Genomic DNA, 25,283 nt, shown 5'->3' on the forward strand with positions numbered 1-25,283 from the left:
CAGATGTGTTTCTACCTACCCTCACCACCTGGGGGGCGGCCTGTCAGGAAGTCCAGGATCCAGTTACAGAGGGAGGTGTTTAGTCCCAGGTTCCTTTGCTTAGTGATGAGCTATGAGGGTACTATGGTGTGGAACGCTGAGCTGTAGTCAATGAATAGCATTCACACATTATGTACAAAATAAAGTTAAAACATACAAAATAGAACGATTGGTTAGGAGCCCGTAAAACTACAGCCATCCCCTCCGACAACTTATTTTATCTGTTGAGTTTTATTACTCTTGAGTTATGAATAAAATCACTATCGCTAGCAGAGGCCTCTAAAAATGTGCTTTACATGACTTTCCAAGGACAGCACAGATTTAATCAAACGTGTTTATTATTGCATTATTAGACAGCAGTATAGCATGATAAATACAAAAACAAGATTAACCTTAAATAAAAATTAAACATAAAATATTTAAAAATCACAGGGTTCCATAGGCGAATAAGGCAGCTACGAGCTCGTTTTTTTTCCTCAGTCAAAATTAATGTGCCAAAAAGTAGGTACATATCGTCACTGTCTGAGAACCTCAACTCCTAAACAAACTTTTCAGTTAAAATCTAAATAAATTCCATATTTTCCACTTAATGAACATACAATTATGAAACTTCTGAAGCCATTTTGAATAGCTTCTTGATCCGAGTCATGAAAAAAAAATGTTCAGAAGTAGATTGAGAGAGTTACTGTTATTTCAATAAAATGAAAACAAATAATTGAGTTACGGGGTTATCAGACAACGACATATTGCTCCTTTCTGTATCCTCAGATTCATAATTACTAGCCAATGGAAGAGTTGAGGATGAAAGTGCATTCATTTAAAAACAATTTGGACACATGACCTGATTCTAATTAGACTACCAAGTAAATGGTAGAAGATGGCTTGTGTTAACAATAGATCAAAGACAGGAGACCGTCTCAATAGGTGGAAGTAGTCAGAAATATTATACACAGTATCGCCATGTAGGAAAATGGTTGTGTTTTCCCCCCTTATTAAAAAAAAAAAAAATGATATTTTTATTTTTTATTATTGGTTGAGGTAAAAGATCACATTAAAACAGTACTTATTGACAAGTTCAAAAGTCTGGAATTAAACCCGAAAATGAAAAAAAAAATTAAAAAATGTCCTAAATAATAAAAGAGAGTAATCTTTAAAAAAGAAATAAAACAAATCGAATCCCTTTCATTCTAGTGAATATATTGCAATTAAAATAAAACTGTTTAAACAATTAGCTGTTATCTACTGTAAGTAGACTAAATGGAGAAAAAAAATGAAAGGGTCTAAGTAGGGTGAAATTATAAAGTGGTAAAGGCCTACTCTTAAATGAATTACTCCAGTGACACAAAAGGCAACGTTAGCCATTTACTTAGCCAAATGGTTTCCGAGGTACTGTGCAGCAAGGCGGAGTCATGTCCATAAGGCTTCATGGTGCTAAATTAATCTTATTGGTAGATCACGGAGGCCACAATCTTTACAAAAAAAAAAAAAAAAAAGTGTTGTTTTTGCAGCAACTCAAGCGATCCGAAAACTGAGCAATCTTGTTGTTTGACACAGTGTGATCTTGAGTGAAACTAAATCGATCTCCATGTCTCAGAGACACGTATTGTGACGCAGCATAAAAGGCCTGTCAGCTAACAGGTACAGGTGAAGGAAATTCATACAGAACCTGAAAGAAATAAAAATAAAATCAGCCATACGCCACAGGTTTATGTTGGTTTTGTTAATCCCAAAGTCCAGTTATTCATGTATTGAAATATCCTTGGGGGGGGGGGGGGGGGGGGGGGGGGGGTGAAAGCATTGGAAACACATTAGCGCAGTTGCCGATCGCGGTTAAATTTGGCTGAAAATATAATCAACTACCACACCACTAAGCTAGTCGCCATCCCTTGGAAGGGAATTTCTCCCCGGGACTCCATAGGCTTGGTGTAACACAGCAGTGTGTGTGATTGAGAAAGACGAGAAAGTGTGTGGCAGGAAGACGAGCAAGACATTCACTGTTTGGAGGGGAACGGTGCAGCTCCAAAGGGATCCAGCTCTACTGGCTGTGACGGCTGCTGTTCAGGCCCAGGGTGTTCCACCAGTTCTGTGAAAGGTACCGCCCCAAAGTCATCCATGATGTTCCCGTCCCCAAACGCATCATGGAGGGAGCTAGTCCGAGGCCTGCTATTGGCCGAACCTATGTCTGACTTGCTGTCCCCCAGAAGCCCTTGGTACTGGCCCTGGTTAAGTCGGCTGCCATCCTGAGGACCAAAAGGATTGGCTCCGAAGGGGTCGACCTCATGAGGAAGGCTAGGCAGGGAAGCCCCTTTGTCTTTGTCGGTGTCTGCCATCGTTACGCTGCCGACGCTGATGTTCTCCTTGGAGTCTGAGGTGCTGAGGAACTCGTTGGAGCTCTGAGAGTCCCTCCTGCCGACCTTCTTGTGCCGGCGTACGCGCTCGGGGGTTCGGAAGCTGGGCTTGTTGTTCTTGCGACCGCCAGTGGGCGTGCCGTGGTGGCGCTTGCCATTGCTGCCACCGCTGGTGCCACCAGAGAACTTCCTCTGACGTGAGGACAACTTCTGGAGGCTACGCTGCTTCAGCCTCTGCTGCTGGGGGCTGAGAGAATTCTCGAAGGCTGGACGGAAGATGTTCTCGGCACTCCTGGAGGTGGTTGGTAGCGGAGCTGTGGGGCTGGGTTGGAAGGGGGAGAAGCCGAACGGGTCGATGCTTTCAGGGGACACCGGCGGAGTCCGACCCATAGAGAAGTCGCTGCTTCCGGTCTTCCCAGATTTGGAGAGGTTCCGGGTGAACGGAGCCTTAGTAAAGACGTCTAACTCTTCCATGGCCTGGCTGGGCTGGTTGACTACGGCCTCCTGGCTCACCTGCCTGAAGGGAGCCGCGGAGAAGATGTCTGCGCTTTCTGCCAGAGCTGCCGCTGGAGGAAAGAAGGGCACAGCACCAAACACATCCGCACCAAACACGTCCACAATGCCACTGACACATTGGGGGGCTCTAACAGCCACCACACCAGGCGACTCGGGAGGCGTAATCGTGATTAGTGCGTCTTCTGACTCCACTCTCGGACTTCCCTCACGGGTGGCAGTAGCCGCATCTGCCACCACTTCTCCTTTTAGCTTCCTAGTGAGTCCTTCCTTAACCTTCCTGGGTTCATAGTCTGAGTCGGAGCTGTGTTTGTCGTACTCTTCCTCAGCCTCTGAGTCCATCAGCAGAGGCCTATGTCCCAGCATCTCCGTTTCCTCCAAATCTTCCAGTTCATTGAAGAACTCTCTGTGCTCGTTGTTCAGACCTTCGTCGTCCTCCGGCTCGTCTTCCTCCTCGCTGCTCTTAGGGGAAGGAGGATCTGACTCAAAGTCACTGTCTGATTCGTCACCCCCTGGTTTGCGAGTCGTTTGTGAACCGCCAACAGGAGAGTTTCTCCTCCTACTTGGTTTGTGCTCCTTTGCCACCGGAGGTTGCAGCTCTTCCTCAAGGGCTGGCTTGCCCACTGGAACAGGTACGGGGGCAGCGACTGGGTTACTGAGCTCGTCAATAGGCTGATCAGTTATCACCACCACACTAGAACCTGTTGGATTGAAGCAGACAAGAGAATGTTGTTAAAAGTAAATTACCGGTACCAAGAAGCCTATACACCCAAAGCTATATTCAATGTCAGTAACCAAATATACAGTGCCTTGCAAAAGTATTCATCACCCTTAGTGTTTTTCCTATTTTGTTGCATTACAACCTGTAATTTAAATTGATTTTTATTTGGATTTCATGTAATGGACATACACAAAATAGTCCAAATTGGTGAAGTGAAGAATTGTTTCCAAAAAATTCAACAAAAAAAAAAAAAGAAACTGAAAAGTGTTGAGTGCATATGTATTCACCCCCTTTGCTATGAAGCCCCTAAATAAGATGTGGTGCAACCAATTACCTTCAGAAGTCTCATAATAAGTTAAAGTCCACCTGTGTGCAATCTAAGTGTCACATGATCTCACTATATACACACACACACACACACACACACACACACACACACACAGACACACCTGTTCTGAAAGGCCCCAGAGTCTGCAACACCACCAAGCAAACGGCACTATGAAGACCAAGGAGCTCTCCAAACAGATCAGGGACAAAGTTGTGGAGAAGTACAGATCAGGGTTGGGTTATAAAAAAAATACCTGAAACTTTGAACATCCCACGAAGCACCATTAAATGCATTATTAAAAAATGGAAAGAATATGGCACCACAACAAACCTGCCAAGAGAGGGCCGCCCACCAAAACTCATGGACCAGGCAAGGAGGGCATTAATCAGAGAGGCAAGAAAGAGACCAAAGCTAACCCTGAAGGAGCTGCAAAGCTCCACAGCAGAGATTGGAGTATCTGTCCATAAGATCACTTTAAGCTGTACACTCCACAGAGCTGGGCTTTACGGAAGAGTGGCCAGAAAAAAGCCATTGCTTCAAGAAAAAAAAATAATAAGTAAACGTTTGGTGTTTGCCAAAAGGCATGTGGGAGACTCCCCAAACATTCGGAAGAAGGTACTCTGGTCAGATGAGACTAAAATTGAGCTTTTTCGCCATCAAGGAAAACACTATGTCTGGCACAAACCCAACACCTCTCATCACCCCGAGAACACATCCCCACAGTGAAGCATGGTGGTGGCAGCATCATGCTGTGGGTATGTTTTTCATTGGCAGGGACTGGAAAACTGGTCAGGATTGAAGGAATGATGGTTTTAATACAGGGAAATTCTTGAGGGAAACCTGTTTCAGTCTTCCAGAGATTTGAGACTGTGACGGAGGTTCACCTTCCAGCAGGACAATGATCCTAAGCATACTGCTAAAACAACACTCGAGTGGTTTAAGGGGAAACATGTAAATGTCTTGGAATGGCCTAGTCAAAGCCCAGACCTCAATCCAATTGAGAATCTGAAAAGATTGCTGTACACCAGCAGAACCCATACAACTTGAAGGAGCTGGAGAAGTTTTGCCTTGAAGAATGGGCAAAAATCCCAGTGGCTAGATGTGCCAAGCTTATAGAGACATAAGGTGGCTCTACAAAGTATTGACTTCAGGGGGGGGAATAGTTATACACGCTCAAGTTGTTTTGTCTTATTTCTTGTTTGTTTCACAATAAAACATATTTTGCATCTTCAAAGTGGTAGGCATGTTGTGTAAATCAAATGACAAACCCAGAAAAAAAAAGGCGACAAAATAGGAAAAATGCCAAGGGGTTGAACACTTTCGCAAGCCACTGTAAACACAGTATATTGTCTATGTTTTCTGTAACATTTCATTTGGTGGATGGATTTAAGATACATTTGGGAAAAAACAATTGTTAAAAGTTCATTTCAATTGACTGATTTCCTTATATTATATATATTCGTTGAGTTTTATATTTTTATTCAGTATAAGAAGATTGAAACCTGGAAAATGTATTTGCTGATCTTTAGGAAAAATGGGCAGATTACAAAAGACCTTGTTAAAAGTGGCAATAACAATGAATCATGTCAGCTTGAGACCAGGGTCAAGCGCTACCATATATGGGGCTGGGAGTAATTCAAAACGTTAGAAAGACGTGTTGTATAAATGTTTGCATGTGCTATCCTTTGGCATTTGAACTTTTTAAACCAACATTTTGTATGCAAAAACTAAATCAAATGAGTCTTGCAGTGGGCTGAGGATGGTGGAATCATTCTAGTACTGTCAGGAAACACATGGCCACCAACTGGATTACCCAGAATTATTTTGGTTTGGTTTTTTAAAAATGTCCTACATGTGTAATGTACACGGAGTATACCAAACATTAGGAACACCCTCCTAATATTGAGTTGGACCCCTTTTTCCTTTTGTCCTCAGAACAGCCTCAGTTCGTCAGGGCATGGACTCTACAAGGTGTTGAAATCGTTCCACAGGGATGCTGGCCCCATGTTGACTCCAATGCTTAAAAATCCTTCTTTAACCCGTCTCCTCCCCTTCATCTACACTGATTGAAGTAGATTTAACAAGTGACATCAATAAGGGATCATAGCTTTCACCTGGATTCACCTGGTCAGTCTGTCATAGGAAGAGCAGGTGTTATGGTTTTGTATTCTAAGTAAAATGTCCTGTATGCGTCATGTCCTGTACAGTTCCTTCAGAAAGTATTCATAGCCCTTGACTTATTCCATATTTTGTTGTGTTACAGCCTGCATAAAAATGTGAAATAAATATGTTTTTCCCCTCACCCATCTACACAAAATATCCCATCATGACAAAGTGAAAACATGTCATTAGAAATTTGGGCAAATGTATTGAACTTAAAATACAGAGAGCTTATTTACATAGACTACTGTTCAAAGGTCTGGAGTCACTTAGACATTTCCTTGTTTTTGAAAGAAAGGCTCATTTTTGGTCCATAAAAATAATATCAAATTGATCAGAAATACAGTGTAGACATTGTTAATGTTGTAAATGACTATTGTAGCTGGAAACGGCAGATTTTAATGGAATATCTACATAGGCGTACAGAGGCCCATTATCAGCAACCATCACTCCTGTGATCCAATGGCACGTTGTGTTAGCGAATCCAAGTTTATCATTTTAAAAGGCTAATTGATCATTAGAAAACCCTTTTGCAATTATGTTAGCACAGCTGAAAACTGTTGTCCTGAATAAAGAAGCAATAAAACTGGCCTTCTTTAGACTAGTTGAGTATCTGGAGCAACAGTATTTGTGGGTTCGATTACAGGCTCAAAATGGCCAGAAACAAAGAACCTTCTTCCGAAACTCGTCAGTCTATTCTTGTTCCGAGAAATGAAGGCTATTCCATGCGAGAAATTGCCAAGAAACTGAAGATCTCGTACAACACTGTGTACTACTCCCTTCACAGAACAGCGCAAACTGGCTCTAACCAGAATCTAATAAATTGTTTATAATTTCTTTCTCTGAACAATTGTCGTATAACATTTTCCCATTTATGTTGGCCATTCAATATAGCTCAGTATTTGTATCATCTTAAGTTTTTTTGTTATTTTTATCAAGGGATCCAATAATTCCAGACCCCACTGGGAGTGAGGTGGAGAAGACAGGAAGGAAGAGGTTTAAAGGCCTGGAATAAAACAGGGTCTGGTTTCCTAATAGCAATTGTTCTTGGTGTTGGCCATGTGTTACGTATTCTAAAGTGTACACATACATACATATATACACACACTCAGCAGAAACGTCCCTTTTTCAGGACCCTGTCTTTCAAAGATAATTCGTAAAAATCCAAATAACTTCACTGATCTTCATTGTAAAGGGTTTAAACACTGTTTCCCATGCTTGTTCAATGAACCATAAACAATTAATGAACATGCACCTGTGGAACGGTCGTTAAGACACTAACAGCTTACAGACGGTAGGCAATTAAGGTCACAGTTATGAAGACTTAGGACACTAAAGAGGCCTTTCTACTGACTCTGAAAAATACCAAAAGAAAGAAAGATGCCCAGGGTCACTGCTCATCTGCGTGAACGTGCCTTAGGCATGCTGCAAGGAGGCATGAGGATTGCAGATGTGACCAGGGAAATAAATTGCAATGTCCGTACTGTGAGACGCCTAAGACAGCGCTACAGGGAGACAGGACGGACAGCTGATCGTCCTCGCAGTGGTAGACCACGTGTAATAACACCTGCACAGGATCGGTACATCAGAACATCACACCTGCAGGACAGGTACAGGATGGCAACAACAACTGTCCGAGTTACACCAGGAACGCACAATCCCTCCATCAGTGCTCAGACTGTCCACAATAGGCTGAGAGGCTGGACTGAGGGCTTGTAGGCCTATTATAAGGCAGGTCCTCACCAGACATCCCCGGCAACAACATCGCTTATGGGCACAAACCCACCGTTGCTGGACCAGACAGGACTGGCAAAAAGTGCTCTTCACTGACGAGTCGCGGTTTTGTCACCAGGGTTGATGGTCAGATTCACGTTTATCGTCAAAGGAATCAGCGTTACACCGAGGCCTGTACTCTGGAGGGGCATCGATTTGGAGGTGGAGGGTCTGTCATGGTCTGGGGCGGTGTGTCACAGGCATCGTCGGACTGAGCTTGTTGTCATTGCAGGCAATCTCAACGCTGTGTGTTACAGGGAGAGAGACACTCCAGGCCTAGCCCCCGGTGGGGAGACTCCAGGCCTAGCCCCCAGTGGGGAGACTCCAGGCCTAGCCCCCAGTGGGGAGACTCCAGGCCTAGCCCCCAGTGGGGAGACTCCAGGCCTAGCCCCCAGTGGGGAGACTCCAGGCCTAGCCCCCAGTGGGGAGACTCCAGGCCTAGCCCCCAGTGGGGAGACTCCAGGCCTAGCCCCCAGTGGGGAGACTCCAGGCCTAGCCCCCAGTGGGGAGACTCCAGGCCTAGCCCCCAGTGGGGAGACTCCAGGCCTAGCCCCCAGTGGGGAGACTCCAGGCCTAGCCCCCAGTGGGGAGACTCCAGGCCTAGCCCCCAGTGGGGAGACTCCAGGCCTAGCCCCCAGTGGGGAGACTCCAGGCCTAGCCCCCAGTGGGGAGACTCCAGGCCTAGCCCCCAGTGGGGAGACTCCAGGCCTAGCCCCCAGTGGGGAGACTCCAGGCCTAGCCCCCAGTGGGGAGACTCCAGGCCTAGCCCCCAGTGGGGAGACTCCAGGCCTAGCCCCCAGTGGGGAGACTCCAGGCCTAGCCCCCAGTGGGGAGACTCCAGGCCTAGCCCCCAGTGGGGAGACTCCAGGCCTAGCGCAGTGGCAGAAGACCGATGTAGAACTCTTCAAACCACTATTACCACACACATATTAGGTGCAGCTTAATGATAGCAAGTTGGAAAAGGTAGTAGAGTTAAACAAACGGTACAGAGATGAATTGGTGGCATTACTAAACTAGCCTACCACAGAAGGAAAATATGACAATGAACTTAGCAACATTAATTGTCTGTGTATGGCACAAATACAGTGGTCAGTTATACCTTTAACCTACAAAGGTTAACTACTAGGTTAATGCCACATAGGATACACACATTTCTGTGTGTCAGACTTCAGCTGCAGTAAGTTACTACAATCACTTAACGAAGTCATTCTGGTATTTGGATCGTCATACTCTTGTAGTAGTCTAATCCTCACTGTAGGTATTAACGGATTTGGGCATACGGTTATATTATGAAACAGAAATGTCCATTTAGCTACCATAAAAATGTAAGTATAATCTTAAAATATAATTTATAAAATACACTACATGAGCAAAACTTTGTGTACACTAGCTCGTCGAACATCTCATTCCAAAATCATGGGCATTAATACGGAGTCGCATAAATAACAGCCCTCCACTCTTCTGGGAAGGCTTTCCACTAGATGTTGGAACATTGCTGCGGGGACTTGCTTCCATTCAGTCACAAGAACATAATTTAGGCACTGATGTTGAGCGATTAGGCCTGGTTCGCAGTCGGCGTTCCAATTCATCCCAAAGGTGTTCGACGGAGTTGAGGTCAGCTCTCAGTGCAGGGCAGTCAAGTTCTTCCACACCGATCGACAAACCATTTCTGTATGGACTTCGCTTTGTGCACGGGGGCATTGTCATGCTGAAACAGGAAGAGCCTTCCCCAAACTGTTGCCACAAAGTTGTAACCACAAAATCGTTTAGAATGGCATTGTATGCTGTAGCGTTAAGATTTCCCTTCTCTGGAACTGAGGGGCCCGAACCATGAAAAACAGCCCCAGACCATTATTCCTCCTCCACCAAACTTTACAGTTGGCACTATGCATTGGGGCAGGTAGCGTTCTCCTGGCATCCGCCAAACCCAGATTCATCCGTTGGACTGCCAGATGGTGAAGCGTGATTCATCACTCCAGAGAACGCGTTTCCACTGCTCCAGAGTCCAATGGAGATAAGTTTTACACCACTTCAGCCGACGCTTGGCATTGTGCATGGTGATCTTAGGCTTGTGTGCAGCTGCTCGTCCATGGAAACACATTTCATGAAGATCCCGATGAACAGTGAGTGTTGCAACCGAGGACAAGACGATTTTTACACGCTTCAGCACTCAGCAATCCCGTTCCGTGAGCTTGTAGCCTACCACTTCATGGCTGAGCCGTTGTTGCTCCTAGATGTTTCCACTTCACAATAACAGCACTTAGGTTGTCCGGGGGCAGCTCTAGCAGGGCAGAAATTTGACAAACTGATTTGTTGGAAAGGTGGCATCCTATGACGGTGCCACGTCGAAAGTCACTGAGCTCTTCAGTAAGGACATTCTACTGCCAATGTTTGTCTATGGAGATTGCATGGCGGTGTGCTCAATTTTATACACAAGCCAGCAACAGGTGTGGATGAAATAGACAAATCCACCAATGTGAAGGGTGTGTGTCCACATACTTTTGTGTATATAGTGTATCCTGTGCAGTTCCGAATGTATGATAAAAAAAATACTCACCATACTATTAGGAGTAACATCTCGTAACATTCTGCTGATCATTACTAAGAGATATTTTAGTTATACAATTCATTTTTTCGGGGGTTGGGCTGTAGCTAGAATACACCTCAGTAGTAAAAGTCGAACCACAATAAAAAAAAAACATTTGAGGCAAATCTCCTTAACAGGGCTTTTAAGACTGAAGGCCACTGAAAAATATAATCAACATGGCTAGTTTCAAATGAGTTTAATAGGAAAAATATAATTACAAATGTCAACAACAAAAAAAAAAAGTAAAAAATAAATAAATGGCTCAACGGTCAAACATTTAGAAGTTCTCATCTGCTCGTTTGTGACAAAAATAAATACAAATAAATCACTACTTTACTCTTCATTAACAGGATGTGTCACACACCAACTGTTTGGTTCTAACATGCTAATGTTTATATGTCACCTGACCATTGAAATCCTCTGTCGTTGCAGCAAAGGACTGCAGTTAGGCACCACGGCCCGTATTCACAAAGCATCGAAGACTTGGTTGTGCTGATCTAGGATCAGTTTGGCCTTTTAGATCATAATGAATAATCCTATATCGTCGGGGAAGGGGGTGGGGGTGGTGTGACCTGAGCTTAGATCAGCACTGCTGCTCAGATTTCACAACCTCTTGGGTTTAGGGTTTATGGGGGAGGAGACAGAACAGTGGGGTTTGGACTACAGAAGAGGGTAGTTCCATACTACAGTGTCGGGTCCTGTTGGAGCAGGACAGGAAGGAGACTTGCCTGCACTAGACAGGAAGGGGGAGGAGCCAAACAGGTCTTCAGGGAGGAGAGGCTTGGCAGCGGGGGTGATTGGCTGCAGCGGTCGGGCTGCCTCCTGGCTACTGGTTCTCTCCAGAGGTTTACCTGTTAAGGCAGAGAGGGGGAGAGAACCGTTAGACAGAGGTTTAGTCATTAAATGGGAGTGAAATGTAACAGAACATTTGCAGAATTAATTTCAAATGAATAGATTCAACTGAGAGAAACGTTTTATATGGTAAATAGGAGCAGGAACTAGTTTAACCTCTTGGGGCTAGGTGGGACGCTAGCGTGCCACCTGTGGTGCACTCCATCAACAGCAGGTGCATTTCAAGAGCGGCAAATTTGAATCCAAATAAATGTCAAAATTCAAATTTTTCAAAAATACAACTATGTTACACCATTTGAAAGATAAACATCTCCTTAATCTAACCACGTTTTACGATTTCAAAAAGGTTTTACGGCGAAAGCATAAATTTAGAGTATGTTAGGACAGTACATTTACAAGAGTTGTGTGTAATGTTTTGTCAAGTCAAAGACAGGGTCACCAAAACCATAAAACCAGCTAAAATGATACACTAACCTTTTACAATCTCCATCAGATGACACTCCTAGGACATTATGTTAGACAATGCATGCATTTTTAGTTCTATCAAGTTCATATTTATATACAAAAACAGCGTTTTACTATGGCATTGATGTTGAGGAAATCGTTTCCCTCCAATAACCGGCAGTCAAGTCAGCGTCACAAATTAAATAATTAAAATTAGAAAACATTGGTAAAATATTATATTGTCATTTAAAGAATTATAGATTTACATCTTTTGAACGCAATCAACTTGCCAGATTTAAAAATAACCTTACTGGGAAATCACACTTTGCAATAATCTGAGCACTGTGCCCAGAAAAATACGCGTTGCGATACAGACTAGACGTCATGTTGGGGAGATCTAAAATCGAAAATACTATGTAAATAATCCATTACCTTTGATTCTCTTCATCAGATGTCACTTCCAGGTATCACAGGTCCATAACGAATGTAGTTTTGTTCAAAAAAGCTCATCATTTATGTCCAAAAATCTCCGTCTCGTTAGCACATGATGTAAGCCAGCCGGACTTCTCGTCATGAACGAGGGGAAAAAATATATTTCCGTTCGTTCAAACATGTCAAACGTTGTATAGCATAAATCATTAGGGCCTTTTTTAACCAGAACATGAATAATATTCAAGGTGGACGAATGCATAGCCTTTTAAGATCTATCTAAAAAGCAGTGTCAAAGATGAAATAGTAGAGGTACGGGGGACGGGACGGTAAAAGACGGGACACTTGCTTGCTCTGAGGAGGTCGAATTCTCGGTCCAGCAGCTCCTCCTCTGTCAGTTTGGAGAAGTTGTCCTCTCCAAAGGGGTTCCAGCGAGACATGTCAGGAGGGTGGCTCTGGGGGGTGACCAGGGTCTGGGGGGTGACCAGGGTCTGGGGGGGAGGGGTGGTCACCTTGAAGTCCACCAGAGGGCTTCTACTGGGGTACGAGGGGCAGGGAGGGACAGAGCGAGGGGCAGGGAGGGACAGAGCGAGGGGCAGGGAGGGACAGAGCGAGGGACAGGCGAGGGACAGAGCGAGGGGCAGGCGAGGGACAGAGCGAGGGACAGAGCGAGGGGCAGGGAGGGACAGAGAGAGGGGCAGGGAGGAGAGCGAGAGAGGGGCAGGGAGGAGAGAGAGAGAGGGCAGGGAGGAGAGAGAGAGAGGGGCAGGGAGGAGAGAGAGAGAGGGGCAGGGAGGAGAGAGAGAGAGGGGGCAGGGAGGAGAGAGAGAGCAAAGATTGAGAGAGAGCGAGGGAGTATTACTTGTGGTGTCTGTTACTGACCGAGACATTACATAGATATTGCAGTAAAAACACAGTGGAGGTCATGTAGGCTAGGGATGTTACCTGGTGTTAGTGGATGGAGGCTCAACAGAGGGCATAGTCCCAGGAACAGGCCCAGGCGGGTTATAGGAGCCTGGGGGAAGCTGGTACTCCAGAGGAGAGGAGGTGACATAGGGCTGCTGTTGCTGTACAAAAGCCTGTTGGTACTGGTGCATCTGCCAGGGGAAGGGAAGGAGGTAACTAACGGGGACAGACGATCACAGACACCATTCATTTGATCAATAGGAGTATAATCAATAGGAGAACTATGGCTGGGGGGGGGGGGGGGGGGTAAATCAGCAGAAAAATGGTTTTTAGATACTTGAATTAAAAGTTGATTATGACATAATGGCCAAAAACTGCAAGTGATTGACCAGGAATTTAAATGTTCTTGTTTTGGACAGTTTTTTAAAAACAGGGCAGCGGGCCAAGATAGCTAGCTGTTTACTATTTCATTACATGTCCAAGATGCCCTAAAAACAGCACAGAAACAGAGCCATTAGAGCCCAGAGCACTGAAACAAGACTCTCGGCCAAGCTTTCCTCCAAGTGCAAAACAGAAGTTCCTTCACAGTAAACTTTACCGCCCCCCCCCCCTCTCCCAAAATCCTGTTGACTTACCCTCTGTGGCCAAACACCAGCCCTCCAAATAGATACTGTTAAGACAGAGGTACTTTTAGCTTGTTTTCCACCCAACGGTTACCATCTGTTTAATTTCAGCAGCAATCTGCTCCGTCCACACAGTCAGAGGAGAGGGTGAACTCCACCGGTTCGCTGTGTGTGTGTGTGTCGCCATTTTTTATGAAATTATACCAAGATCTGACCGTCTGTTATACTGACCACTCATACCACTGAGTGTTTAAGAAACATTAGAAATTAAATGGAAAAACAGTCAACGTTGGAAGTAGCTATACATGTTATTTGTATAGGGGTAAAATGTTGGAGCATGACTGAAAGATGGAACGAGGTTCACACTCCAGTCCAGGTGGTGGCAGTAATGCATCTTGCGTGATGTATTGTCGTCTCTACCTTCTTGCCCTTTGTGCTGTTGTCTGTGACCAATAATGTTTGTACCCTGTTTTGTGCTGCTGCCATGTTTTGTGCTGCTGCCATGTTGTGTTGCTACCATGTTGTTGTCATGTTGTGTTGCAACCATGCTGTGTTGTCATGTGTTGCTGCCTTGCTATGTTGTTGTCTTAGGTCTCTCTTTATGTAGTGTTGTGTTGTCTCTCTTGTTGTGATGTGTGTTTTGTCCTGTATTTTTATTTCATTTATTTTTAATCCCAGCCACCGTCCCCGCAGGAGGCCTTTTGTCTTCTGGTAGGCCGTCATTGTAAATACGAATTTGTTCTCAACTGACTTGCCTAGTTAAATAAAAAAATTAAATAAAAAGTTGGTTGCAAACCACCATATAAAATCCACAGAAGAATGAACGAGGAGAAAACTTAGTTTCCTCTTTTATCTGTGGATGAATTGTCGGGAATAGAGATCAAAACGATTTTGTGACTTCAAAAATACTACAAAGATCCAGCAACATTTTTTTTTAAATAAAAACTAAGTACATTTCATGTAAAATAAAACAGTCCAATGTTTATCTCCCAGCACAAATTACCTAGCAACAGCAAGCTAGCTAAAATGTCCATGAATGTTTGTTTCGACCTGTCCCCAAATGAATACAGTTGGTTTAGGTATTTTAACCTGTGTGTCATGAATGTGGGGATAGACCATCAACACGGAGGCAGTTTGATCAGCATTTAAAGTTGAGAAGACTACAACAACAAAAAAGGGGTATTTCCTTTATAAAGCCAAATCAGATGACCCCAGACAATGGACATGGCTCTTACCATGGCTGCGTAGTGGGCTTGTTGTTGCTGATTCATGGGCTGCATCATCATCGGTTGTTGGAGCTGGGCCTGCTGCTGCTGTTGGAGCAGGGCCTGCTGCTGCTGCTGTTGTTGGAGCTGGGCCTGCTGCTGCTGTTGGAGCTGGGCCTGCTGCTGCTGTTGGAGCTGGGCCTGCTGCTGCTGTTGGAGCTGGGCCTGCTGCTGCTGTTGGAGCTGGGCCTGCTGCTGCTGTTGGAGCTGGGCCTGCTGCTGCTGTTGTTGGAGCTGGATCGACTGCTGAAGGGCCTGCTGGTACTGTTAAAAAGGTACAGAGATAGTTTAGATTTCTCTAGATGATTTATATAGTGATAGATCATATGGCTCTCTGTACAGTTCAGGACAACCCAGTACAGCCCATTCACCTTGCAGGGTGGTGTTAGTAGTAGTGGGTGGACACTGATTTTTACGTTGTGTTGCAAAACGTTTTGCTACGGTGTCATTGTGTGAGAGTGGACTCAGTAGTACCTGAAGGTATTGGAGCTGCTGTGGATGGACAGGGTGAAGCTGATCTTGTTGTTGTAGACGCAGGTCTCCAGGCTGCAGCTGCTGGAGGACCCTGTTGGCATTCCCTGGGGTAGTCGCTGTGATAAGGGTACAGATACTTTATTGCCCATTTTGTCAAAAACAGAAATTTGTCTCCTTTTCTGGTCGACCTAGCGTCGCAAAGCCTCCTGATGCCGGAAGCTTACTTTAAAAACATCCGTGCAGCGATGACTGTAAATCAAATGTTTATTGGTCGAGTACAGATGCAGATGTTACTGTAGGAGCAGCTAACTGCTTGTGTTTCTAGCGCCAACAGCGACGCCTAGCTAACTGCTTGTGTTTCTAGCGCCAACAGCGACGCCTAGCTAACTGCTTGTGTTTCTAGCGCCAACAGCGACGCCTAGCTAACTGCTTGTGTTTCTAGCGCCAACAGCGACGCCTAGCTAACTGCTTGTGTTTCTAGCGCCAACAGCGACGCCTAGCTAACTGCTTGTGTTTCTAGCGCCAACAGCGACGCCTAGCTAACTGCTTGTGTTTCTAGCGCCAACAGCGACGCCTAGCTAACTGCTTGTGTTTCTAGCGCCAACAGCGACGCCTAGCTAACTGCTTGTGTTTCTAGCGCCAACAGCGACGCCTAGCTAACTGCTTGTGTTTCTAGCGCCAACAGCGACGCCTAGCTAACTGCTTGTGTTTCTAGCGCCAACAGCGACGCCTGCTACCGCGGCTGCGCCCGCGACGCCAGCTCCGCTTGTGTTTCTAGCGCCAACAGCGACGCCTAGCTAACCGCTTGTGTCTGCTCCCGCGCGCCTAGCCCGCGGCAGCGCCACAGCGACGCCTAGCTAACTGCTTGTGTTTCTCGCTCCAACAGTGATAGAACAAACATTAGGCTGGTTTCTCGCTCCAACAGTGCAGTAATAATAATAACAACATAGACATAATCCACAAAACTAGACAGTAGTTATATAGGATGGTGTGTATAGACAGTAGTTATATAGGATGGTGTGTATAGACAGTAGTTATACAGGATGGTGTGTATAGACAGTAGTTATATAGGATGGTGTGTATAGACAGTAGTTATATAGGATGGCGTGTGTGCAGTAGGACAGTAGTTATACAGGATGGTGTGTATAGACAGTAGTTATATAGGATGGTGTTTATAGACAGTAGTTATATAGGATGGTGTGTATAGACAGTAGTTATATAGGATGGGTGTATAGACAGTATAGACAGTAGTTATACAGGATGGTGTGTATAGACAGTAGTTATATAGGATGGTGTGTATAGACAGTAGTTATATAGGATGGTGTGTATAGACAGTAGTTATACAGGATGGTGTGTATAGACAGTAGTTATATAGGATGGTGTGTATAGACAGTAGTTATATAGGATGGTGTGTATAGACAGTAGTTATATAGGATGGTGTGTATAGACAGTAGTTATACAGGATGGTGTGTATAGACAGTAGTTATACAGGATGGTGTGTATAGACAGTAGTTATACAGGATGGTGTGTATAGACAGTAGTTATACAGGATGGTGTGTATAGACAGTAGTTATACAGGATGGTGTGTATAGACAGTAGTTATACAGGATGGTGTGTATAGACAGTAGTTATACAGGATGGTGTGTATAGACAGTAGTTATATAGGATGGTGTGTATAGACAGTAGTTATACAGGATGGTGTGTATAGACAGTAGTTATACAGGATGGTGTGGTATAGACAGTAGTTATACAGGATGGTGTGTATAGACAGTAGTTATACAGGATGGTGTGTATAGACAGTAGTTATACAGGATGGTGTGTATAGACAGTAGTTATACAGGATGGTGTGTATAGACAGTAGTTATACAGGATGGTGTGTATAGACAGTAGTTATACAGGATGGTGTGTATAGACAGTAGTTATACAGGATGGTGTGTATAGACAGTAGTTATATAGGATGGTGTGTATAGACAGTAGTTATATAGGATGGTGTGTATAGACAGTAGTTATACAGGATGGTGTGTATAGACAGTATAGACAGTAGTTATAAAGGATGGTGTGTATAGACAGTAGTTATATAGGATGGTGTGTATAGACAGTAGTTATATAGGATGGTGTGTATAGACAGTAGTTATATAGGATGGTGTGTATAGACAGTAGTTATATAGGATGGTGTGTATAGACAGTAGTTATATAGGATGGTGTGTATAGACAGTATAGACAGTAGTTATATAGGATGGTGTGTATAGACAGTAGTTATAAAGGATGGTGTGTATAGACAGTAGTTATACAGGATGGTGTGTATAGACAGTATGGACAGTAGTTATATAGGATGGTGTGTATAGACAGTAGTTATACAGGATGGTGTGTATAGACAGTAGTTATACAGGATGGTGTGTATAGACAGTATAGACAGTAGTTATACAGGATGGTGTGTATAGACAGTAGTTATACAGGATGGTGTGTATAGACAGTAGTTATACAGGATGGTGTGTATAGACAGTAGTTATACAGGATGGTGTGTATAGACAGTATAGACAGTAGTTATACAGGATGGTGTGTATTGACAGTATAGACAGTAGTTATACAGGATGGTGTGTATAGACAGTAGTTATACAGGATGGTGTGTATAGACAGTTAGACAGTAGTTATACAGGATGGTGTGTATAGACAGTAGTTATACAGGATGGCGTGTATAGACAGTAGTTATACAGGATGGTGTGTATAGACAGTAGTTATACAGGATGGTGTGTATAGACAGTATAGACAGTAGTTATACAGGATGGTGTGTATAGACAGTAGTTATACAGGATGGTGTGTATAGACAGTAGTTATATAGGATGGTGTGTACAGACAGTATGGACAGTAGTTATATAGGATGGTGTGTATAGACAGTAGTTATATAGGATGGTGTGTATAGACAGTAGTTATATAGGATGGTGTGTATAGACAGTATGGACAGTAGTTATATAGGATGGTGTGTATAGACAGTATGAATAGAAAAGGTATACAGCAGTAGTAATATAGGATGAGCTTTGACTAAAATACAGTATATACATATGAAGTATGTAAACATTATTAAAGTGACTAGTGTTTAATGACTATGTACATAGGGCAGCAGTCTAAGGGGCAGGGTAGAGTACTGGGTGGTAGCTGGCTAGTAACAGTGTCTAAGGTTCAGGGTAGAGTACTGGGTGGTAGCTGGCTAGTAACAGTGTCTAAGGTTCAGGGTAGAGTACTGGGTGGTAGCTGGCTAGTAACAGTGTCTAAGGGGCAGGGTAGAGTACTGGGTGGTAGCTGGCTAGTAACAGTGTCTAAGGTGCAGGGTAGAGTACTGGGTGGTAGCTGGCTAGTAACAGTGTCTAAGGTGCAGGGTAGAGTACTGGGTGGTAGCTGGCTAGTAACAGTGTCTAAGGTGCAGGGTAGAGTACTGGGTGGTAGCTGGCTAGTAACAGTGTCTAAGGTGCAGGGTAGAGTACTGGGTGGTAGCTGGCTAGTAACAGTGTCTAAGGTGCAGGGTAGAGTACTGGGTGGTAGCTGGCTAGTAACAGTGTCTAAGGTGCAGGGTAGAGTACTGGGTGGTAGCTGGCTAGTAACAGTGTCTAAGGTTCAGGGTAGAGTACTGGGTGGTAGCTGGCTAGTAACAGTGTCTAAGGTTCAGGGTAGAGTACTGGGTGGTAGCTGGCTAGTAACAGTGTCTAAGGTGCAGGGTAGAGTACTGGGTGGTAGCTGGCTAGTAACAGTGTCTAAGGTGCAGGGTAGAGTACTGGGTGGTAGCTGGCTAGTAACAGTGTCTAAGGTGCAGGGTAGAGTACTGGGTGGTAGCTGGCTAGTAACAGTGTCTAAGGTGCAGGGTAGAGTACTGGGTGGTAGCTGGCTAGTAACAGTGTCTACGGTTCAGGGTAGAGTACCGGGTGGTAGCTGGCTAGTAACAGTGTCTAAGGTGCAGGGTAGAGTACTGGGTGGTAGCTGGCTAGTAACAGTGTCTAAGGTTCAGGGTAGAGTACTGGGTGGTAGCTGGCTAGTAACAGTGTCTAAGGTGCAGGGTAGAGTACTGGGTGGTAGCTGGCTAGTAACAGTGTCTAAGGTTCAGGGTAGAGTACTGGGTGGTAGCTGTCTAATGTGCAGGGTAGAGTACTGGGTGGTAGCTGGCTAGTAACAGTGTCTAAGGTGCAGGGTAGAGTACTGGGTGGTAGCTGGCTAGTAACAGTGTCTACGGTTCAGGGTAGAGTACTGGGTGGTAGCTGGCTAGTAACAGTGTCTAAGGTTCAGGGCAGGGTAGTGGGGGGAGGCTGGCTATTGGTGACTTTTTAACAATCTGATGGCCTGGAGATAGAAGCTGTTTATCAGTCTCTTGGTCCCAGCTTTGATGCACCTGTACTGTCTCGGTTTGCTAAATGGTAGCGAGGTGAACAGGCCGTGGCTCAGGTGGCTGAGGACCTTGATGATCTTCTAGATGGTAGCGGGGTGACCAGGACGTGGCTCAGGTGGCTGAGGTCCTTGATGATCTTCTAGATGGTAGAGGGGTGACCAGGACGTGGCTCAGGTGGCTGAGGACCTTGATGATCTTCTAGATGGTAGCGAGGTGAACAGGACGTGGCTCGGTTGGCTGAGGTCCTTGATGATCTTCTAGATGGTAGCGGGGTGAACAGGACGTGGCTCAGGTGGCTGAGGTCCTTGATGATCTTCTTGGCCTTCCTGTGGCATTTGTAGAAGATTGTGAGGGTCTTAGAGGAGACAAGGCACATTTCTTCACCACACTGTCATTTAAGAGGCTCTGTTGCACCTTCTTCACCACACTGTCTGTGTGGATGGACCATTTCAGGATGTCTGTGATGTGCACGCTGAGGAACTGGAAGCTTTCGACCCTCTCAGCTGCGGTCCCGTCGATGTGGATAGGGGGGCTGCTCCCTCTGCTGTTTCCTAAAGTCCACAATCAACTCCTTTGTTTTGTTGATGTTGAGGCAGAGGTTATTTTCCTGGCACCACTCCGCCAGGGCTCTCACCTCCTCCCTGTAGGCTGTCTCATCATTGTTGGTAATCAGGCCTACTACGGTTGTGTCATCAGCAAACTTCATGATTGAGTTGGGAGGAGCGCGTGACCACGCTGTCATGGGTGAACAGGGAGTACAGGAGAGGGCTGAGCACACACACCCTTGTGGATCTCCTGTGTTGAGAATAAGCATAGCGCTGTTGTTGCAAACCTTCACCACCTGGGGGCAGCCCGTCAGGAAGTCCAGGAGCCAGTTGCACAGGAAGAGGTTCAGACCGATGGCGCTGAGCTTAATGAGCTTGGAGGGTACTATGGTGTTGAAGGCTGAGCTGTACTCACTGAACAACATTCTGAAGTAGGTATTCCTCTTGTCCAGATGGGATAGGGCGGTGTCCAGATGGGATAGGGCGGTGTCCAGATGGGATAGGGCAGTGTCCAGATGGGATAGGGCAGTGTCCAGATGGGATAGGGCAGTGTCCAGATGGGATAGGGCAGTGTCCAGATGGGATAGGGCAGTGTCCAGATGGGATAGGGCAGTGTCCAGATGGGATAGGGCAGTGTCCAGATGGGATAGGGCAGTGTCCAGATGGGATAGGGCAGTGTCCAGATGGGATAGGGCAGTGTCCAGATGGGATAGGGCAGTGTCCAGATGGGATAGGGCAGTGTCCAGATGGGATAGGGCAGTGTCCAGATGGGATAGGGCGGTGTCCAGATGGGATAGGGCGGTGTCCAGATGGGATAGGGCAGTGTCCAGATGGGATAGGGCGGTGTCCAGATGGGATAGGGCAGTGTCCAGATGGGATAGGGCAGTGTCCAGATGGGATAGGGCAGTGTCCAGATGGGATAGGGCAGTGTCCAGATGGGATAGGGCGGTGTCCAGATGGGATAGGGCGGTGTCCAGATGGGATAGGGCAGTGTCCAGATGGGATAGGGCAGTGTCCAGATGGGATAGGGCAGTGTCCAGATGGGATAGGGCAGTGTCCAGATGGGATAGGGCAGTGTCCAGATGGGATAGGGCAGTGTCCAGATGGGATAGGGCAGTGTCCAGATGGGATAGGGCAGTGTCCAGATGGGATAGGGCAGTGTCCAGATGGGATAGGGCAGTGTCCAGATGGGATAGGGCAGTGTCCAGATGGGATAGGGCAGTGTCCAGATGGGATAGGGCAGTGTCCAGATGGGATAGGGCAGTGTCCAGATGGGATAGGGCAGTGTCCAGATGGGATAGGGCGGTATGCAGTGCGATGGCATCGTCGGTGGATCTATTGGGTCGGTAAGCAAACTGAAGTGGGTCTAGGGTGTCAGGTAGGGTGGAGGTGATATGATCCTTGACTAGTCTCTCAAAGCACTTCATGATGACAGAAGTGAGTGTTACAGGGTGATAGTCATTTAGTTCAGTTACCTTTGGTTTCTTGGATACAGGAACAATAGTGGACATCATGAAGCATGTGGGAACAGACTGGGATACGGAGAGATTGAATATGTCCGTAAACACTCCAGCCAGCTGGTCTGTGCATTCTCTGAGGACGCGGTTTGGGATGCCTTCTGGGCCGGCAAGGGTAAACACGCTTAAATGACTTACTCACGTCAGGCCACAGAGAATGAAAGCACAAAGTCCTCTTCAGTGTCGATGTTGATTTCCTCGAAGCGGGAAAATATTGGTGTTTAGCTCGTCCGGGAAGCGTAAGCTCACGGGATCAGGAGGCTTTGCAAGGCTATTGTCACCCCCCCCCCCCCCCCCAAAAGAAAATGCACACGGTGAGATGCACAAGGTCAGCCAAGGTGCAGTGCCCATGGGGAGGGAAGAGCCACTTAGGGGTTCAGTGCTTTGCTCAAGGGCACAAAACGGCAGATATAGAAAACACACACAGTGTAATTTTTGAAGGCTCACCTTTCTGCCCATTGCTGACAGGTACAGAAGGCTCAGCCGTAGGGGTGACGATGGGCGTGGCGGCGACTGGGGTGACCGCTGTGTTGGCTACAGGGATGGGTAGCACATAACTGTTTGCAGCTTTGGGTCTCTGTCTCGGAGTGATGGACGTTGCCGTCGGACCCACGGACTCTGTGATTCTGGAACAGTGGGAAACCAGAAGAACACTTAAGTTGGAAACTTAATGATTTCTCTTTCAGTTAAACCTTTATTTATACATTCTCCTTGAGATGAAATCCCTTTTGCTAGAGACCCGAGACGCATTACAGAATATCTGTAACACAGTGACATACCTGGCTTTCGTCATACTCTTCCTAGCAGCAAATTCGCTGGCTGTTAGCGGCTCAGGAAGTGACGTGGGGAGAGGAGAGCTCTGTAGGAGACAACATGACGTTAGATAACTGTTAGATAACTACCATCACACACACACACAGGGAGCATCGTGGGAAGAGCTCTGCAGAGCGACAGATACGACCATGAGTGTTGCTTGACAAAAATCACACACACACGCACACACACACACACACACACACACACACGTGCAAGAAAAAGTATGTGAACCCTTTGACATTTCCTGGATTTCTGCATAAATTGGTCATAGATGAAGATCAGATCAAATTTTAAGTCACAACAGACAAACAGTGTGCTTAAACTAATAACAAATTGTATTTTTGTTGTCTATATTGAATATGTTATTTCACAGTATAGGTTGGAAAAAGGATGTGAACCCCCTAGGCTAATGACTTCTCCCAAAAGCTAATTGGAGTCAGGAGTCAACTAACCTGGAGTCCAATCAATGAAACGAGATTGGAGATGTTGGTTAGAAAAACACTCACAAAATGTGAGTTTGCTATTCACAAGAAGCAATGCCTGATGTGAACCATGCCTTGAAGAAAAGAGATCTCAAAATACTTAAGATTAAGAATTGTTGACTTGCATTAAGCAGGAAAGGGTTACAAAAGTATCTCTAAAAGCCTTGATGTTCATCAGTCCAAACTAAGACAAATAGTCTATAAATGGAGAAAGTTCAGCACAGTTGCTACCCTGCCTAGGAGTGGCCGTCTTGCACAGAGGACTGCAAGAGCACAGCGCAGAATGCTCAATGAGGTTAAGAAGAATCCCAGAGTGTCAGCTAAAGACTTACAGAAATCTCTGGGACATGCTAACATCTCTGTTGACGAGTCTACGATACATAAAACACTAAACAAGAATGGTGTTCATGGGAGGACACCACGGAAGAAGCCACTGCTGTCCAAAAAAAAAACATTGCTGCACATCTGAAGTTTGCAAAAGAGCACCTGGATGTTCCACAGCGCTACTGGCAAAATATTCTGTGGACAGATGAAACTACAGTTGAGTTATTTGGAAGGAACACACAACACTGTGTGTGGAGGAAAAAAAAGGCACAGCACACCAACATCAAAACCTCATCCCAACTGTAAAGTATGGTGGAGGGAGCGTGGTTTGGGGCTGCTTTGCTGCCTCAGGGCCTGGACAGCTTGCTATCATCGACAGATTTCACAAGTTTATCAAGACATTTTGCAGGAGAATGTAAGGCTATCTGTCCGCCAATTGAAGCCCAACAGAAGTTGTGTGATGCAACAGGACAACTACAAACAAAAAACACAGAAGTATATCAACAACAGAATGGCTTCAACAGAAGAAAATACACATTCTGGAGTGGCCCAGTCAGAGTCCTGACCTCAACCCGATTGAGATGCTGTGGTATGACCTCAAAAGAGCAGTTCACACCAGACATCACAAGAATATTGTTGAACTGAAACAGTTTTGTAAAGAGGAATGGTCCAAAATTCCTCCTGACCGTTGTGCAGGTCTGATCTGCAACTACAGAAAGCGTTTGGTTGAGGTTATTGCTGGCAAAGGAGGGTCAAACAGTTATTAAATCCAAGGGTTCACATACTTTTCCCACCCTGCACTGTGAATGTTTACACGGTGTGTTAAATAAAGACATGAAAATGTATAATTGTGTGTTATTAGTTTAAGCACACTGTCTACTGTTGTGATGAACATCAGACCAAATGTTATGACAAATCTATGCAGAAACCAAGGTAATTCCAAAGGGTTCACACACACATTTCAGTAAGTCATAAAAGTGTTGATTCATATAAGTATTTTGTATGTTTATGGGATAGAGAGCGGGATGGAGGTGAAAAGGTAGGAGAGAGAGAGATGCTGAAAGAGCAGTGGGCTGGGAATCGCTGGCAGCAGTACATTTGCAATGTGTTCCAAAAACGATTCACCACACCAACCCAGGCCACGCCCTCTTCTACACTCTCCACACACACACACTGATCTTCATATCACTTAGTACACACACTACCGTTCAAAAGTTTGGGGTCACTTAGAAATGTCCTTGTTTTGTCCATTAAAATAACATCAAATTGATCAGAAATACAGTGTAGACATTGTTAATGTTGTAAATAACTATTGTAGCTGGAAACAGCAGATTTTTTATGGAATATCTACATAGGCGTACAGAGGCCCGTTATCAGCAACCATCACTCCTGTGTTCCAATGGCACGTTGTGTTAGCTAATCCAAGTTTATCATTTTAAAAAGGCTAATTGATCATTAGAAAACCCTTTTGCAATTATGTTAACACAGCTGAAAACTGTTGTTCTGATTAAAGAAGGAATAAAACTGGCCTTCTTTAGACTAGTTGAGTATCTGGAGCATCAGCATTGGTGGGTTTGATTACAGGCTCAAAATGGCCAGAAACAAAGAACTTTCTTCTAAAACTCGTCAGTCTATTCTTGTTCCGAGAAATGAAGGCTATTCCATGCAAAAAAATTGCAAAGAAACTGAAGATCTCGTTCAACGCTGTGTACTACTCCCTTCATAGAAAAGCGCAAACTGTCTCTAACCAGAATAGAAAGAGGAG

At 45.2% G+C, this 25,283-nt stretch overlaps 1 protein-coding gene across 2 annotated transcripts in view; it reads right to left on the reverse strand.

The window, feature by feature from the left end:
- Positions 1 to 359: 359 nt before the first annotated feature.
- Positions 360 to 25,283, reverse strand: part of LOC106585926 (BMP-2-inducible protein kinase) — a 77,951-nt gene continuing 53,027 nt past the window's right edge. Inside the window, exons 10-17 of one of the 2 annotated variants that reach the window (XM_014172669.3) lie at positions 22,676 to 22,755; positions 22,344 to 22,522; positions 15,463 to 15,578; positions 14,959 to 15,252; positions 13,140 to 13,291; positions 12,544 to 12,728; positions 11,198 to 11,320; positions 360 to 3,601 (exon numbers count right to left, since the gene is read on the reverse strand). In XM_014172669.3, the coding sequence (XP_014028144.3) occupies positions 2,031 to 3,601; positions 11,198 to 11,320; positions 12,544 to 12,728; positions 13,140 to 13,291; positions 14,959 to 15,252; positions 15,463 to 15,578; positions 22,344 to 22,522; positions 22,676 to 22,755 (2,700 nt within the window). In that variant the 3' untranslated portion in view covers positions 360 to 2,030. Of the gene's footprint in view, positions 3,602 to 11,197; positions 11,321 to 12,543; positions 12,732 to 13,139; positions 13,292 to 14,958; positions 15,253 to 15,462; positions 15,579 to 22,343; positions 22,523 to 22,675; positions 22,756 to 25,283 lie in introns of both variants that reach the window. The other variant, XM_045706658.2, reaches the window with a different exon arrangement.

The sequence above is a fragment of the Salmo salar genome, chromosome 24 (genome assembly GCF_965601325.2).
Source record: "Salmo salar chromosome 24, fSalSal1, whole genome shotgun sequence".
NCBI lineage: Eukaryota > Metazoa > Chordata > Actinopteri > Salmoniformes > Salmonidae > Salmo > Salmo salar.